Here is a 17391-nt window from a genome sequence, read left to right as displayed (position 1 = left end):
ACTCCTATCGACCCGAGAGGACAGGGTGGAACTGCCCCAGAGGGCTTTCAAGAGGGTCACTCTGTAGGGGAACAGAAAGCCTCGTCTTTCTCCCGCAGAATGGCTGGTGGTTTTGAACTGCTGAGCTTGCGGTGGTTAGAAGCCCCACCACTATGCGCCACCAGGGCTCCTTGGGCCTGAAGATTGCGACAAGCAGCACTCAGCCCCTCGCCTCACTGTCTTCACCGTTGTGGGGGAAGGTGACCAAGATCCTCTAATGACAAGATGGGGGAGAGCGATTGTCACCAGGAGAGGGTCTGGGAGGGGTGGGGGTGGGGACACTGGCATTCAAGTGGGGGCCTGGAAGAAAGTGTAAGTGGCCTACTGACCACTTGTGACCACAGGGCTCGGCAAACTGGCAGTAGCGACCAGGCACACCGCCACAGTCCCGAGACAGTGGATATGCCCCAAATACACCTTCAGGGAGAAAGATCTCAAGTGCCCTCCATTAAAATGCTAATATAAAGCTGTCTCCTATGGGCGCCTCACCTATGTAGTGAAAGGATGTCAGCTTCTCTGTCCCTCTTACTTAAGGAACGATTTATTCTCCTGTCTCTTCACTGCCCGGTGTTTACCATGAAGCGTTCCCCGAAAGAGCTCAGGAGGTTCAAGATTAACACTGTCCATTCTGTTGTGTTAACTGGAGGCTGGGGGGAGGGGTCATTACTATATAACCCCATTGCTGAATAAACTCTGGACTCTCCTCCAGATATTGGAAATCAGTCCCCTGCACCCTGCTTTTCTGTCTCCTTTTTCCATAATTGCATAGTTGCTCCTAAGGACCCTTTCCTCATGAGGCTGTACCCCACAGCTTCCAGGATGTGGGGAGATTTGAGCAAACTCTTGAAGGAGTTTGGCAGGGATATGCCAAACCATATCGGAGGAAATCTGCCCAGTGACCTCAAAGGCAGGCCTGGGAGTGCCAGTGCCCCAGAGGACATAAGACTTCCAGGAAACAGCCAGGTTCCCAAGATGAGAGGCTCCTCCCATACTGCCTGAGAGGCCCCCTCAGAACGCCATGTGCTTACTCTCCTTGGGACGGGACCTTCCATGAGGGGCCAGAAGGAGATAGGCAGGTGAGCCCCAATGCCTGGAGAGAGGGGAGGAGGAGGGCAAAGATCACCATGGCCCCAATTATGATCTTTAGTGCTCCCACCCACTGCCTCAGTCTTGAGGATGGTGCTCCAGACACAACAAGGGAAGGTTGGGCTGAAGGAAAGACGTTTCAGCCCCAACAATAAGCTAGAAGCCAAGGCTGCTAGACTCAAACCAGAGCTGTAACTCTTGGGTGGCCTGGTCAGGCCTGGGACTGGAGGGCCCTAGGTGGGAGCCCAGGCTGGTCCTGGGGGACTCAACTCAGGAAGGAGGCCGGCTTGGAAGACGTGTCTCTCCAAGAGCCCTGGAAAGAACATCTCCCCACGCCAATCTCCTTGGTTCATCTGGGGTCTCTGGCCTCCGGAGGCTTAGCAAGGGAACGGGAGTGGAGGGGAAACAGGGGCTGCCCATGGGGAGGGGAAGAGAGAGTCAGGGGAGAGAGTAGGACCACCAGGAGGGCTGTGGGGCAGGCAAGGGTGCTGACACCGTGGTGGGGGCGGGAGGGACGGGGAGAAGGTGGAGGGCTCCCGCCTGCTCAGGCTGCAGAACCCTAGGCTCTCAGGGCTTGCCATCAACCCCAAGGTGCTCCAGAAACTGGGTCCCAGAGACATCAAGGGGCTCGTCAAGGTCACACAGCACACAGAAGGCACCTCCTGCCCGAGGCATGCAGAGGGGGTTGGAGGTGACTCAGTCGGTCCCTGCCTTTGGGGATCTCTCAGACTGGCAGAGAAGACAGGTTCTTCGCAACTAAATATAACCCAGGCACACTGTGACAAGTGTTGGGGAGTACTGGTAAGACTTTGCCCAGAGACAACAGGGGGGTGTTGGGGAAGGGGGCAGACAAAGGAAGGACTGGGGGGCTGACCCAGGGCAGAGGGTGGGGCCTCTGGTCCAGCCGTTGCGAAGAGGGAATCTTGTCCACTGGCTCCCACCCCTTCCCGGTACCTACTCACATCTCTGTTGTGCTAGAAAGTAGCCAGAGGGCCTCCCCTTCTGGTGACTTTGGCTTGCTCTTGTACTAGCTTGTTGACTCTCACACATGCCTGCTGCAGAGCAGCCCAAGGGGGCCAACGCCTTCCCCCTGAGAACCAGTGCCAAGGTAGGAGCACCTGGGTGAGTCTGGGCAGGTCCTGCATATGGGGACTGGGTGGGGTGCGAGGCCCAGGGGGAGATGGGGTAGGGGAGGGGGGAGAGTTTCCTGGGGAGAATTCCTTCTTGGCCCCAAGAAGAAATTGGGTTGGCTTTGAGGGTCCTGAGCAGAGAGCGAGGGAGGCAGGAGAGAGGGGTAGAGAGAAAGACTGACCCGGAGGTCCCTGACCCCAAATCCATCTACAATGAGGAGTGTGGAGTCACATGCAGCCGAAGGAGGAAGAGGTGTGGAAGGACACTTCCTGGGTGTCCCTCGCAGACTTCGAGCCCCGGAGAGGAGGATGTTTACATGGTGCGTGTCTTACAGCCTACTAGAAACTTTCACTGCCATCGAATTGATGCCAACTCACAGTGACCCCATAGGCCAGGGTAGAATTGCCCCTGAGGGTTCCCAAGACTGTAACTTTTTATGGCAGGGGTCCTCAAAATTTTTAAACAGGGGCCGTTCACTGTCCCTCAGACCATTGAAGGACAGGACTATAGTTTTAAAAATAAGCTATGAACAAATTCCTATGCACACTGCACCTATCTTATTTTGAAGTAAAAAAACCCCAAACGGGAAAAAACACCTGTCGGGCTGGATAAATGTCCTCGGCAGGCCACTGTGGCCCGCGGGCCGTAGTTTGAGGACCCCTGGTTCATGGCAACAGAACACCCCATTTTTCTCCTCACTGAAAGCTCCACAGACCTCGATAATCCTCCCCCATTGCAGTCTATGAAATCCGTCTCATTCACTTCCATCCCAAAAATGCTGACTCATAGTGACCTTACAGAACAGGGTAGAGTTTCCCAAACCGTAACTCTCCGCCCCTCAACCGTTTTACTGGCAAATAATTCACATACCAGACAATTCCATAGTTCAGCACATCAAGAAGAGTGCGCAGCCATCACCACACTCAGTGTCTTTTATCTCGGACTCATCATTATCAGCTCTCCTTTCCCCCCAACCTCCCCTGCCGCACCCCTAAGGGGTGAGATGCTAACTCTTTCCCAGCGAGCCGTGGGTGGTGGTTTCCAACTGCTGACCCAGCCCAACAGGTAACCATGATGCCACCAGGTCTCTGTATCAGGACAGCACTGCTTCTACCGGATGGAAAGACAGACAGATGGACCAGAATGCAAATCCCAGAAAGGTCAGGGCCAAATCGGGAGTCAGGAACTCTGAGGCAGGAGGAAGGCTCACAGGAAGGCTCCTGGCCTGGCCTTGGCCTTGGCCTCCCCTCTTCCCTTGCACACCGACAGCCACCCACCAGCATAGTGCATGACCACGGCTGTCTCAGGCCACTTGTGTGGATGTTAGGTAAACTCAAGTAACTTTTATGGGGGAAAGGGAAGTTTTGGGTAATACAGTCTCAGATAATGTTATGGGTTCAAATAAATGATAGCCACTATAATGTCTTGATAATTTAGAAGGGTCTTTATTCGATTATAACCAGACTGCTAGAATCTAAAAGCGATTCTTTGGTTGCAGTCCCAAGTCCACATTTCAGCCCATCTTTTAAGGCAAAAAAACAAAACAAAAACTATTTATCCTTCGTCGAACACTTAAGCAAGTGTGGACAGAAGCAGAAAACAAAATTAATGTTTCTATTCTTTAGGGCTGGGGGCGTGACAGGGTAGAGCACTGAGTATCACGTTCTGGTAACTTCCAGAGGAACAAACAAACATCACAAGGTACATTCCGGATCAAAGAAACAAGCCCAACATTGACTATAATAAGATTAACTACACCATTCAGATGACGACAATGAAAAGGAACAATATTAAACAAGAGCTTGGAGAAGAGTCTAAACTAAACCGTGCTGTCTTGAACCTGGGAACAAGAGAGCGCATTCTAAAACCAATCACTAGTGGGGCTTTCCGAGATGGGAGGGGAGAGGAGGCAGGGCATTCAGCAGCTAAAACATGGAGTTTCTCTTGCCAGTCTGCCTCCACAGGGCACGGCACCCCTGGAAGGCGTGCGAGGCCTCCCGGGGGCAGCACAAGAGTGTTCGACTGAAAGTGGCTGCTTCAGGGGAGCGAGAAAAATCATTTGGAAAATGTCCCGAAAAAAAGAGTCCACAGAACAAAAAAGTAGTGTCCTAACGTGAGGCTCCTCGGTCTCATTGTTGCTCTCCCTCCTATCCCTACCGGAGGGCTCTCGGCTGCGCTCAGTAGCTGCGTTTAGGCGCAAGTGTGACACCAGGTTGCTGGCTTCTAGTGTGCATGCCCAGGTGACCATGGTCTGGCAGGTGCAGCTTTGGCTCTTGCCCGCAGGTGTCCAGTGGGCGCCTGATCTCTTCCAGACCCCTTTCCTGGGGCCTGGCCAGCTCATTGTTCCCGTGGGCATTCAGTGGAGACAGCCCTGCCCCTCATCTTCCTACCTATCCGGGAGGGCGCACAAACCCTCCCATTTCACGCGTGGCAAAACCGAGGCCCAGAGCGATGGTGACCCATCAAGGACTTTTCTGGAGGCTCTGAAGACCCTGCCAGGTCTCCTCTGACTCACCGGCTGCCACAGGGAAGTCCCGAGCGGGAGCAGGGCTGACCGCCTGCTTCCGGCCACGAGCAACCCCCTCCAGGCGCCACTGGCTCAGAGGTTTTTAGCCAAGGGCGAAGGCGCTGACCCCCCCCCTCCAGATCCTTCCAAAGCCCCTCCTTTTGGGGCGCCCGGGCCCGGGAGGGTTGGGGAGGCGGGGCGGGGCGGGGCGCGGGGCGGACGGTGCTGCCCGCCCGCCTCGTGAAAGGTATAAAAGCCCAGACCGGGGCCGGTCCTCTCTCCGCGGCGCCCCGGCTCCATGGACGCCCTGTGCGGCTCTGGGGAGCTCGGCTCCAAGTTCTGGGTAAGGCGCCAGGCTCGGAAGGGTGGTGGGGGGTGGGGTGGGTGCTGGCCTGTGGGGACCAGGAAGTGCCCAGGAGGCGGCTCACCGGCCAAGCCCCCAAGAAGGGCTGGGACGCAGGGGGTGGGGGGTGAATGGGGTGCCGGGAGGGGTACCTAGAGGCGGGTCCCCTCGTGTCTGGGGACATGCCTTCACCTGCCATCCCCGCGGGACATGCCTTCTCCTGCCACCCCCGCCGCACGGAAGAGCCTGGAAAAGCAAGACTGGCAGGCGGGCGCAGTGGATGGGACCCGGGACTGGAGGGGGTGCCCACGTGCCACCTGGCCTCTCTCCAAGCGCAGGGGGCAGAAGGGGGCTGAAGGGGCATTTAAACATCAGCTCTGTTCCTGGTGAGTCCTTAAGCGCCTGCCCCAGGAGCTCGGGCTCCGGTGCCCAAGTCCACACCTGGCTGGGGACTCCCAGGGTGGCCAGGTCCCCTGCTCACTAGAGACTTTCCTAGGCTAGCTCCACAGGTGCGCCCATCCCTCTGCCCACACCTTTCCCCCGTGTCTGCGAAGGGTGACAGAGCGGCTCTGGAAGGTGATCCAGAGCTCTGGGGTGGCCATAAAGCAAGTCCAGTCTTTGGGGGATGTTGGCTTCCCTGTACCTGCTGTAAAAGCTGTGTTTACACTGTACTCATCTCCAAAGTGTGCACGACTGTGAGAAATGCCGCGCTGTGGCAGAGAGAGCTGAGGACGTGCTGCTGCAGGGACTGCTTGGAAGGTGGCCCCACACCTTCAATTCGTCAAAAACAACGCCGCTTCTGAGAAGCGCCGTCACTCAGAGTGCACAGGGCTCCCTGGTCCAGGCCCGCTGCCTTCAAGTGATCCCAACCCACAGTGACCCTGTGGGACGGACAGCGGAGAACTGCCTCATTAGCTTCCCAAGGCTGTACATTTCCTTTTTTAAATCACTTTATTGGGGGCTCACACAACTCTTATCACAATCCATACATACATCAAAAAAAGCACATTTGTACATTTGTTGCCCTCATCATCCTCAAAACATTTGTTTTCTACTTGAGCCCTTGATATCAGCTCCTCATTTTTTCCTTCCCTCCCCTCCCCTCCCCTCCTCTCCTGCCTTTGTAAACCCTTGATAATTTATAAATTATTATTATTTGTTCATGTGTTGCACTGTCCAATGTCTCCCTTCACCCACTTTTCTGTTGTCTGTCCCCCACGGAGGGGTTTATATGAAGATCATTGTGATCGGTTCCTCCTTTCTGCCCCACCTTCCCCTTACCCTCCTGGTATTGCTATTCCCGTGCCGAGGGGTTTATGTGCCCTGGATTCCCACCAGTGTACATGCTCTGGTCTAGCCGGATTTGGAAGGTAGAATTTGAGTCATGGTAGTGGGAGGGGAGGAGGGGGAAAGTTAAAGAACTAAGAACTAAGAACATTTAGGAACTAGAGGAAGTTATGTTCCATCGTTGCTACACTGCACTCTGACGGGCTTGTCTCCTCTCCACGACCCTTCTGTAAGGGAATGTCCAGTTGCCTACAGATGGGCTTTGGATCTCCACTCCCCACTCCCCCTCATTCACAATGATATGATTTTTTTTTTATCTTTGATGCCTGATACCTGATCTGACCGACACCTCATGGTCACACAGGCTGGTGTGCTTCTTCCATGTGGGCTTTGTTGCTTCTCAGCTGGATGGCCGCTTGTTTATCTTCAAACTTTTAAGACCCTAGACACTATATCTTTTGATAGCTGGGCACCATCAGCTTTCTTCACCACATTTACGCAACTGCTTTGTCTTGAGCATCATGGAATAAGGCTGTATGTTTTCATGGAAACAGATTTCCACACCTTTCTCCTGCAGCGTGGCCGGTGGGTTCGAACCAGCCACCTTTCGATTAACAGCCGAGCACTTAACCGCTGTGCCACCAGGGCTTTCTCCAGATCCCGCCGTCTCCTCCTTACAGATGAGGAAAGGGCGATCCTGAGAGAGGCATGGTTGGAGTAACCGAGGAAAGCCTTTTGACTCTCGTGTCAAGTCCCTCGCTAAGAGATCAGAGGGCTTCTGGGCCCCCAGCACCATTCAGTCACACTGAGGGGACACAGCCTCAGAGGGCTCTTCTCGGCTCCCCCGCCTTCTCTCTGCAGCACCTTTGACTTGCAGTGACTGAGCTCCAGCACCCTGTCTCCATTGTACAGGCCTGGCTGGGGCATGGCTGGCCAGGGATGGGAGGCCCAGGCCGCTCTCACGAGGCCCCCTGATGGCTGGATCTTTGTCCCCTTTTGAGTAGTTGTCATTTCTTCCTGATGCCATGTGCCGGGTATGTGTTTGTGCAGAATGTGTGTGTCCTTGTGTGTGTGGGTGTGCATGCTGGAGTGTGTGTGTGAAGACATGTGTGCAGTCAGGAACCATGCCCTTGACTGTGTTTGGAATGGGCTAGGCCAGGGGTTGCAGGCATTTATTGAATCATGAGACCTGTCAGTAAAACAGAACGCAGTGTCTTTGGGGACTTGCGTTTTCCTCGGGGTCACTGAAGGGCTCATCTGAGATGGTGCAACTTCTCTGCCACTGCCCTTTGGGGCCAGCCTGTCAGGAACTCCCTCTGTGTCCATCCTGTTCACTTGTCACCAAGGTTTAAAGGTTGCTCAGAGCTGTTCTTTGACACATGTGCTTCCTTTCACCGATCACTGACTGGGTGGCTACCGTATCGTCATGGTGACTGGGTGCCAGGCCGAGGACTTGGAAACAAAAGGGGTGGTTGTGTCCCAGACTCAAATGCCAGAGCCTCTGATGCTGGGTGGACCCCTAAACCCAGAGAGCACAGCACCGTGCAGAAACCAGGCTGAGCGGCACCTGCAGTCAGGCAGCCCAGGACTCCCTGTCTCCAACTCTGAGATCCTTGGATCCATGTCAGTGGAGGATCCAAAAGTGTCTGAGCTTAGGATGTGAACCATTTAGCGTCTCCTAAATCTGGGTGCACTGACAAGGTCCAGAGGTGATGGGCTTGCCAAAGTCATGTGATAGTCAGGTACAGAGTACTGGCTTAAGGAGTAGAGCCTCTGGGATGCAAATCAGACATTGCCATTACCTAGCTATGTACCCTTGGGGCACTAACTCTTGGCCCCTGAACTTGCTACTCATGTCTAGTACCTCACCTCAGGTACCAAGTCCTGCACGTCAGTGAGAGTTAATTTATCTGCATTTAGATCCTAGGGGTGAATCCCTTCTTTGAAGCCCTTGATAAATTATTGTGGGGTCTCTGCCAGGATTCCTCAGATGGTTACTTCTCCCCACCTCCCACCTCCGATGTCCCAGGATTCCTGATCTTCCACCTTCTTCTCTTGGCTCCAGGAAGCTAGTTCCAGGCTACACCTAGCTAGCATGACTGGGGATGGAGTGAAGAGAGCAGGGAGAGTCCCAATTGCATGGTGGACCAGATGAGACCAGGGAGTGCCTGAGGCACGGAGCCTGGAGCCCCTGCTATCTCTCAGGTGGCCCCAAAGGGCCTGCTTTGCATCTCCCATGCATTGCCTATTGTTCAGGAAGACCTGTTCCAGAACCTTTTCTCTCTGAGCCTACAGGTGTCCTACCTTGTAGGAGGTGAAGCTGGGAGTAAGAAAGAGACGGTGCAGGGTTCCAGGCCCTCTGGGCCACTTGTTGATTCCAGAAGCCTTTCTTTCACTCCATACAGCCTGGGGTGTTCATCAGTGAAAGGGAGAAATAATAGCCCACCTCCTAAGGTTCTCCATGGAACGCGATGGAGAACGTGAACCGATGTTGAGAAGTAGAGAACTTGCTATGGGTGGCAGGCCCTGCTGTTCTCCTGGGAGAGGAGGGAAGCAGAAGAGAAATGGATTTAGAAGGGGAAGTTTGGACTCATGAAAGTTCTAGGCAGGATTGTTGGGCTGGGGCCTGCCATCTCTGCTGCTTGCTGGGGAGAAGAGAACTGATCCCAGCTGAATTCATCAGCCTTCGCCCAGCAAAGGAGCCCTGGTGGCCATAGGTGTAGCATTGGACTGCTAACCCGAAGGTCGGTGGTTCCCACCCAGCCGCAGCCCCACAGGGAGAAAGACGAGGCAATCTGCTTTCATAGCGCTCGACTGCCCTGGACGCCGATGGAGCAGCGCTGCTCCGTCCTGTAGCATTGCTGAGTCAGAATTGATCTGATGGCAGGACGTTTGTTTTGGCTTGGTTTGGTTTGGTTTGGTCCAAGTTAATAAACCTGAGGGTGAGAGACCTCAGAAGCAACCCGATGGTCCTGTGGACACACACACACACACACACAGAGGGTGCACCAGGTGAACGATTTATTACTCATTTTGAATCCTTTCTCTCTCACCTCTACCCTCTTGTGGGCAGGTTGCCAAATCTCTAAGCGTGCCTTGTAAGTTTCCATGGGAATAAATTCCAAATGAGTGGACTGTGAGCCCCAGCTGCCCGGCCCAAGGAGGTGGTGGTGTCTCCTTGCAGCCCTGTTGTCCCCATCCTGGAGGATTAGTCCCCCTCCCATGTGAGCAATTGAGGTGGGAGGAGCACCTGGGGATGAAGGCACACAGCGCCAGGGCTCCATCTCTTCGCAGAATTGGCCCTGATCCGCTGACCCCGGGCAGCCTCCTGAGGGGCTGGTGTCAGCTCCTAAATCCCAAGGCCCTGGCCATCAGTTGTCCTAAAAAGTAGTGGGTTCTTTGTCACCTGGAGCATAGAAGCACATGGCTGGTGACCACTAGGCAGGGGTGTTGGAGAGAGGGTTCGAGCCAGGGGAGGATGTGGGTCCTACCCTGTGTCAACTGGGAAGAGGGAAGGGAGAGTTGAAGGGACATTGGCTAGTTCCTTCCCTGATGTTTCCACACTCCTGGTACTCGGTCTGCCTGCTTGAGATGTGCAACCTATGTAGAAACACCTCCTGGTAGAGCCCGAACATCACCGGCTGTTCCAGCTGGCGTGGGGAAGGCTCTCTTGGGACCCCTTTGTCTGCTATTCAAGACCTGATTCCTTGGAGATTTGGCTCCCTGGACCTCAAGCCCAGTGTGTCTGGGTAGGTCCTGACCCTGCCACTCACCAGCTGCGTGACCTTGGGTGAGTCCCTCTCTCCATGCGGGCTCCAGCTGTGCTTAGGTGGACTCTAGGGTCCCTTTCAGGTCTAGAGCTGCTCAGTTTGGAGGCCAAGGGTGATGGTGAAACTCAAACTCCATGCCATTCGCTTGGTTCCGACTCATCTCGACCCTATAGGACAGGGCAGAACTGCCCTGTGGGTCTCTAAGGCTGTACCTCTTTACGGGAGCTTTCTCTTTCTCCTGCAGGGCAGCCGGCACGGTGGCTTCAAACCACTGACTTTGGAGTTAGCAGCACAGTGCAGAACTCACTCTGCCAGCAGGACCGCACTTGCAGGCTCCTGAGAGGCAGGGTCTCCCGCGTGTCCTCCTGGGCTGTGGCCCCGTATGAGTGGGTGACCACACAAACATGAGGAATGGACAAGGTTCCGCTTTCAATGTTGCCACTCAACTGGAGACCGTGGCAAGTCAAACCAAACTCACAGCCACCGAGTCGATGCCAATTCATAGTGACCCTAGAGGACAGGATAGAACTGCCCCACGGGCCTCCAAGATGGTAACTCTTGACAGCAATAGGAAGCCCCATCTTTCTCCTGTGACAGCTGTGGAGAAATTGGCAGAGGCTGGGCTCCTGGGTGGGTGCAAGGGTGCAGGTAGCTTGCGGGGGTGGGGGTAGGGGTGGGTGGGGAGTGCAGTTACCCCCCAGTTTATTCTGATTCCTAGTGACCTTTGGGTATCCCAGCACACTGCACTCCATTCGTCTCTGATGCTTGGGAAGCAGGTCCCCCACGGAGCCTTCTTTCACAGGCACCTCTAGCTGCATGTTTTCCTCCCGTGTATCAGTTTGTCAGAACCATGGGGGCACAGTTAGGTAACCCTTGGACTGCTAACTGCAAGGATGGCGGTTCAAACCCCTCGGCTGCTCTGAGGGAGCAAGATGAGGCTGTCTGCTCTCCACAAGATTGACAGCTTCAGCAACCCCCCTGCAGGCACAGCCCCTAGAATTCCATCCCCCTCAGCTCACTCCCTGGCTTCTGACAGGGGATGTGGCCCCTGGTGACTGCAAGCTGGCTGCTGTCCCAAGGCCTGGGTCTTGTGGAAGGAAGTGAGTCAGGGAGGCAGCATTTGGGAGGAAGCTAGGCCAAGTTGGCCTGCTGGCTAGGAAGAGGGAAACGTCTCCAGAGTTTGGGGCCAGCCCACAGGAAGGGGGCGGCCCAGCCAGTCCTCCAGCTGACACTGGTGAGGTGTCCCAGGGGTGGCAGGTGGACTAAGACCCCTGGGGGAGGGCGAGGCCTGAGTGTGCCACTACTAGGGTAACCAGGCCTCTCCCCACCCCCACCTGGAGCTGTGGCTGGCTCTGGGCCTGGGGATGGAGCTGCCTTGGGGAAGCGCGCAGGTGGAGGGAGAGCTTAACTGATTGCATTTCTGCTTCAAACTGGATATTCAGGTTCCTACTTTGGAGGCTCCCAGGATCCCCATTAATCTGTTATTCAGGGGACGGCAACCCCTTTCCTCCAACCTGTAACAGAATGGCAGACAGGAAGTCATTCAAGGGTGGCTAGAAGAGCTGATGTGGGGTTGGGGGAGGAGGAGCGGAGGTAGGTGGGTGGGTTCCTGTGTCTGGGAGAAAGATGAGGTTTTCTGCTCCCGGAAAGACAAAACCATAGGGGCAGCCCTACTCTGTCCTAGGGAGTCGCGTTGCTGACTCTGTGGCAGCGAGTTTGGTTTTTGGTTTCCTGCTCCTGTGCTCCAGGTGCTGGTGCTGAGCCCCTCCTGGGAGGGAGAGCGTGGGACTCTGGCTAGAACTCTGGGGTCCATGGGTGGGGACACGGGCAGCTTCTTCTCTTGGGTCCTGGCTCTTGAACTGGCCAGTCCAGCCTCTGCTAATGAGTGGAACCCGACTCAGGGTGACCCTGGGGGACACAAAAGGAGACCACCAGCCCTTTCCTCATTGACACCCCTGCTTGCCCTCTAACCCATGCCTCAGCGAGGAATAGAGTGCTTAATTTTGTGTGCCACTCAGGACTCCCCCTGGTACACACACAGCACGTGCTCTTGGCTGGCACGGCCCCTTCCAGAAGCAAGCTGGTCAGTGCGATCTGTGAGGCAATGGCCAGCTCAGCACTGCCTGCCCTCCCCTCACCCCACCCCCTGTGTCCCCTCCCAGCCCCCGTGTCTCAGTGAGCATGCTGGCCCTTCAGCAACCCCGTTTCTGAGGAGATAAATGATCTTGTCTGCGGTCCCTTCCCGCTGACAATCTGAGACCTCAGAAATCGCCGGGCCGCCGACGCTGGCTCCCTCCCTTCCCACAGCACACCAGATTAAGGATATCATTACTCTCCTCCTGCCAGAGTTGTCCACAGCCCCGGCCTGGCCACGACCTGGGGCCCAGGGGCTGGGAAGGCCGTGACAGGGCTAGGGCAGGGGTGCGTCCCTCGCTGGCTGGTCTGCAGGGATCCCAGCCTCAGTTCCCAGGAAGGAAAGGAGTGTTGACTGTCCAGTCCCTTCTGGGTGCTGGACCTTATGCCTTATCAGCCCCATCCAGCTGTCCAATCGCATTATTAAGGAAAGTGTTGTTGCCATGGAAACTGGGTGGCGACAACAGAGGAGGAGCCCTGGACCCGCTCCTGCTTCCAAGCTGCTGCTGTACCGACAGGGGAGTGGGTGGGGCAAGGGGGAAGGCTTTAGGCCCTAAAGCTTATGGGATCAGGAAAAGGGACCATCAGTCCCACCTGCACTCAGTGGTGGGAGAGTAGTGGGCTTTGAGAAGGGCCTCCACTGGCCTTGCCAGCATTTTGCACTTCACTCTGCTTGGGTTGAAGGCTCCCTTGGGTGGCTGGGATGTGACCTTGGGATGTAGAGACAGTGTGAGCTGCTGGTGGGCACTCAGTTGTAGAGGTTGCGGCTCCTGGGTGGGGGCTCCACTCATTTGCTCCTTTGTTTGTTCTTTCTGAATTCATCTTGAGTTTCTTCTCTGAGGCCAGACCTGCTCCAGGCAGTGGGGGATGCCAGGGTACCCACAATGAGCAACCCTGCCCTCATAGAGCAGATATTCTAATGGGAACCCACTGCCCACAAGTCCAAGTCAGAGCGACCCTGGAGGGCAGAGCAAGGCCCTGCCCCATCGGGTTTCCAAGGCTGTGCAGAAATAGAATTGCCAGGGGAAGTCAGCCCCTGACACATCATGACGGGTCCAGTAGGCGCAATTGTACAGCGATAATAAGTAAAGATCATAGTAAAGTTATAGAGAGCATGAGAGATAGAAGAGATATATTGAAACAAATGGAGTCAGACACAATTCATGGTAGCATGCTCACCTCAGCTCTGCTTGGTGGTCCACATGGAGGGAGAGAGAGAATCTTTAATGCTCACCAAGGCTTTTATCTTCTCTGGGAACATGCAAGCCCCCTCATTACAGATGAAGACATTTGTCATAGGGAGGGGTTGTGTCATAGGTAATACAGTAATGAGAGGGGGTGGTCTAGGGACAGACACGCAATAGGAAGAGGGATTGGGGGTACACATGGGACAAGATGGCCGGATCCTGGATTTAGGATGGCAGCTTAACTTTGACCTGTTCTCTGGATCTCCATAGGAACCATGAGCAGTAGGGTGTAAACCCCACCTACAGGAACCAAGCTAATGGTTCTAAGCTTCAGGGGCAAGTCATCCATTGTCTCCAGCAGCAGGGAGCAGGCTCATCTCTGTGGTGGGGTGAAACAACAGTCTGGCAGCGACTGCTTTCCGGGAGAATATCTAAGCATCTGACCTCCCCCCACACAGAATGATACATTTTTCTCTTGCAGAGCAGCTGGTGGGTTTGAACCGCCAACCTTTGAATTAGCAGCAAGCTTTTAATCGCTACACAACCGGGGCTGCTATTCTCTCATGGGTGAAAACAGAAAACCAGGAGACGTAATAAATAAGTCGATTATATATATGGTAGGCCAGGAGGGAACGAGGGGGCTACAGGTGAAAGACACGGGTAAGAGGACAGAGGTGCAGGGACAGGGTGAGAGAGAGAGCTACAGTTTGGACCAGAATGGATACCAGGGACCTCCCTGTAGAGCTGAGACCTGGGCAACACCTGCCAGGTGTGGAGGGAGTGAGGTATGTGGCTCTTGGGGGACAGTGCCACCCCCCCAATGAGGTGGGAGCAGGCCTGGCATGCTTGAGCAGCACTGAGGCCAGGGGATGGGGGCTCAGGAGGAAGAAGTGGGGGTCTCGGGAGCTGCATGGGCTTTGGCATTGGCGTTGAAGGAAAGGGGGAGCCCTGGGAAGCAGTGTCGTGGGTGATACACAGTGTGCTCAGTTTGAAACCATCAGCCTCTCTTTGGGAGGGCAACAACAAAACCCACCCCAAACAACCAACCAAAACCAAAAGCCAAACTCACTGCTATTGAGTCTACGCTGACTCATAGCAACCCTGTAGGACAGGCAGCACTGCCCCTGGGGTTTCTGGACGGTCACTCTTTACAGGGGTGCAAAGCTCCCCGCCTGTCTTTCTCCCCCCAGCTGCTGACATTGCAGATCGAAGCCCACAGGGTCCCCACTCTGCCCCAGGGCTCCCCTGCATACCTCCAGAAAGAGGAAAACAGTGACAGTCTCAGAAACTCACAGGGAAAGTGCTGCCCTGTCCCTCAGGGCCACCATGAGTCTGAGTTAGCTTGATGACATTGAATTTGGTTTGGTTTGGGCGGGGAGGGTCTTCCCCATTTTCAGAAAGATGTCTTTCTGGCTGCTGTGTTGGGGGGTGGGAGTGGCAGGGGTGGGAGCAGGTAGCCCAGAGAGCCAATGACGGTGGGGCTCCAGCAGGCGACAGAGTGGAAGGGGGACGTGGTCAGTCTTTGATGGACAAGAACAGTTGACTGTAGCAATTTTCTATGACTCAACCTCCTGATTTGAAGGTGGAGCAGACAGAACTTGATGAAGGTATGGGTCAAGGATTCCAACGTGGCCGTCCACCAAGGTGCGCAGGCTGGGGTGGAGCGGGTCTAGCTGGGGAGGGGCAGATGTCAGAAACTCCATTTTGGACGCGTGCCTTATGACGTATCAAATAAATGCCCTCACAAGGGCTCCCGGTAGGCACGGGCACAGGCGTGAGTGGTTGCCCTGGCCCCTGGCAGGACTCTGCCCATCTGAAGAATAGGAGTCCAGACCAACAGCCACCTGGGTCTTCTTGGCTGTAGCCACAGATCAGGTCCCTGCAGGCAGGCAGCCCAGGGCACTGACCCCCCACCGCCCTGGAGCTCCCCTCCAGGAGCTTCCGCATCTTGTCCCCCCTGCAGCCGCTGTTACGCACACGTGCAGACAGGGGCTCAGAGTCACAGGCGCTCACCCAAGTCACGCAGGTCTTCTGTGTGGGCCCTTCTTGTGCCCACTCCCTACCTGCCTCCCCTGCCACCCTAAGAGCTGTGCCAGGAGCTCCCACACTCCAGAGAGGTGGTTCCCTGCCACACCCTTCACCTGGTTCTGCCCTCTCCGCCCTCTCTAGGCCTTCAGTGAATGCACAAAGGATGGGTTGGGAGTCAGAGTCTGGGCAAGAGGCCAAGTGCCTGAGGGCCCGGGGCCTGCCCCAAGGGCCCTGTTACTGCTCTTGAGAGGCTGTGTTCACAGGTGTAGGTCCAGGCAGCCTGTGGAGGGGGACCCCAGCTAGTGTCATAAGCCTGATGCCAATCCCATCTCCATCTACCTATTGGTCAAGCAACCCCCTCCCATCTACCTCTGGGAGGTGTTCTGAGCCCACAGGCAGGGAATGACTGCCTAAGTGCTGTAATAAAACACTGGGCAAACACAGGGCCCTTTATCACTAGTAGTAAACCACTTAACGGCCCTGCCAAGGCCTTAAAGGACAGCACCAAGGGAAAGTCCGGGTGGCCAGGGCAGCTGCCTGCAGGAGGAGGCCTCTGTGCAGGGGCTTGGAGGCTACCGTAGTGTGGAGCAGAGCTGTCAGCTGGATGTCGAGTGAGGGGGACTGGAAAGATGAACTTGGGAGCCGTGGATGAAGAGACATGCAGATGGCAGATGGAGGAGGAGAGGCAGAGAGGAGAGGACTGAGCCCTGGGCCTCTTTGACACCAGGGGAGGACCAGCCAAGGAAACCAAGGATTTGGGGCCCTAGGGCTTTGGCAGGAAAGGACCAGCAGTTGGCTGAAATGCCCCGTGAGTTGGTGAGCGCCTGGGCCAGAATAGTGGCTGGGTAAGGGGGGCCAGCTGGGAGTCATAGAAACCAAGGCCCATTTTAGTGAGTGGTCACAAACCTTACCCAAGGTCATAGAGCTTAGAAGCAGTGGAGTCCAGACTCAAACACAAGACTGGTGGCTATCTCGACTCCACCCAGAGTCAATATGACCTGGTGCCTCCATGGGCCTCGGAGTGATTGGGAGATGGGTGGTGCCCTTGGCAGAGGCAGGCAAGGCCCTAGGGAAGGCTGGTCCTGGCAGTGGGTAGTAGACAAGCTGGGCTTGAGGGGTGTTGAGTGTGAAGTGTCCGAGGACAGATGGGGAAGACATCGGGTGGCCATAGACAGCGGGAGCTGAGGCTCAAGGCAGGATTAGAGCTCTTTACGTGGGCCTGGGGCCCTTCCGTACTGACTGCAAGCATTGATGGCAGATGTGATGGGGACAGAACCAAGGCCCAGGGCCAGAACTTACAGTCCAAGTCTACAGGCTGACCCAGGAGGAAGAAGAAATGCAGAGAGAAAGGAATCCTTGTAGATTGGCAAGGAGGACTCAGGCTGCTTGTCCAATCCTTCCCCACATCCGTCAAACACTCAGCCATGCCTCCACCCCCCCACCCCACCCCCGAAGAACACCAGGTTGTTTATTCTGTGGAGTGATGGGCCGCACCACTTTGGTGTCTCTGCTGAATGCATGGCTACCATATGACCAGACTCCCAAGGTGGCACAAATGGCTACGCATTCAACAGTGAGTCAAGAGTTGGATGGTTCAAATCTCCCCCAGAGGTCACTGCAGGGGACAGGCCTGAGGGTCAGCTTCTGGAAGGTCATAGGCCTGAAAAACACATGGAGGGAGGGAGGTGTTCTGCTCTGCACACGTGAGGTCGCCATGAACTGGGGTCCACCCAGTGGCAACCAACATCAGCCACCTGACCCAAAGTTCCCTCCCAGGTATGCCCCAACGAAATGCCTTTATTCACCATAGACAAATGGTGGGGACCACCCAATACCCGTCCATGAATGCACGGCTACACAAAATGCCATGTCACCATATAA

The 17391-nt window shown here is 55.4% G+C and overlaps 1 protein-coding gene across 2 annotated transcripts in view; it reads left to right on the top strand.

Moving 5' to 3' along the window:
- The first annotated feature begins 4951 nt into the window (after positions 1 to 4951).
- Positions 4952 to 17391, top strand: part of ABCC3 (ATP binding cassette subfamily C member 3) — a 52005-nt gene continuing 39565 nt past the window's right edge. The window contains exon 1 of one of the 2 annotated variants that reach the window (XM_075561620.1): positions 4952 to 5105. In XM_075561620.1, the coding sequence (XP_075417735.1) occupies positions 5061 to 5105 (45 nt within the window). In that variant the 5' untranslated portion in view covers positions 4952 to 5060. The remainder of the gene's footprint in view (positions 5106 to 17391) is intronic. The other variant, XM_075561621.1, reaches the window with a different exon arrangement.

Source organism: Tenrec ecaudatus, chromosome 10 (assembly GCF_050624435.1).
Source record: "Tenrec ecaudatus isolate mTenEca1 chromosome 10, mTenEca1.hap1, whole genome shotgun sequence".
Classification (NCBI taxonomy): Eukaryota; Metazoa; Chordata; class Mammalia; order Afrosoricida; family Tenrecidae; genus Tenrec; species Tenrec ecaudatus.
Note: the sequence above shows the minus strand (reverse complement) of the source record. Positions and strands in the feature narration are given on the sequence as shown.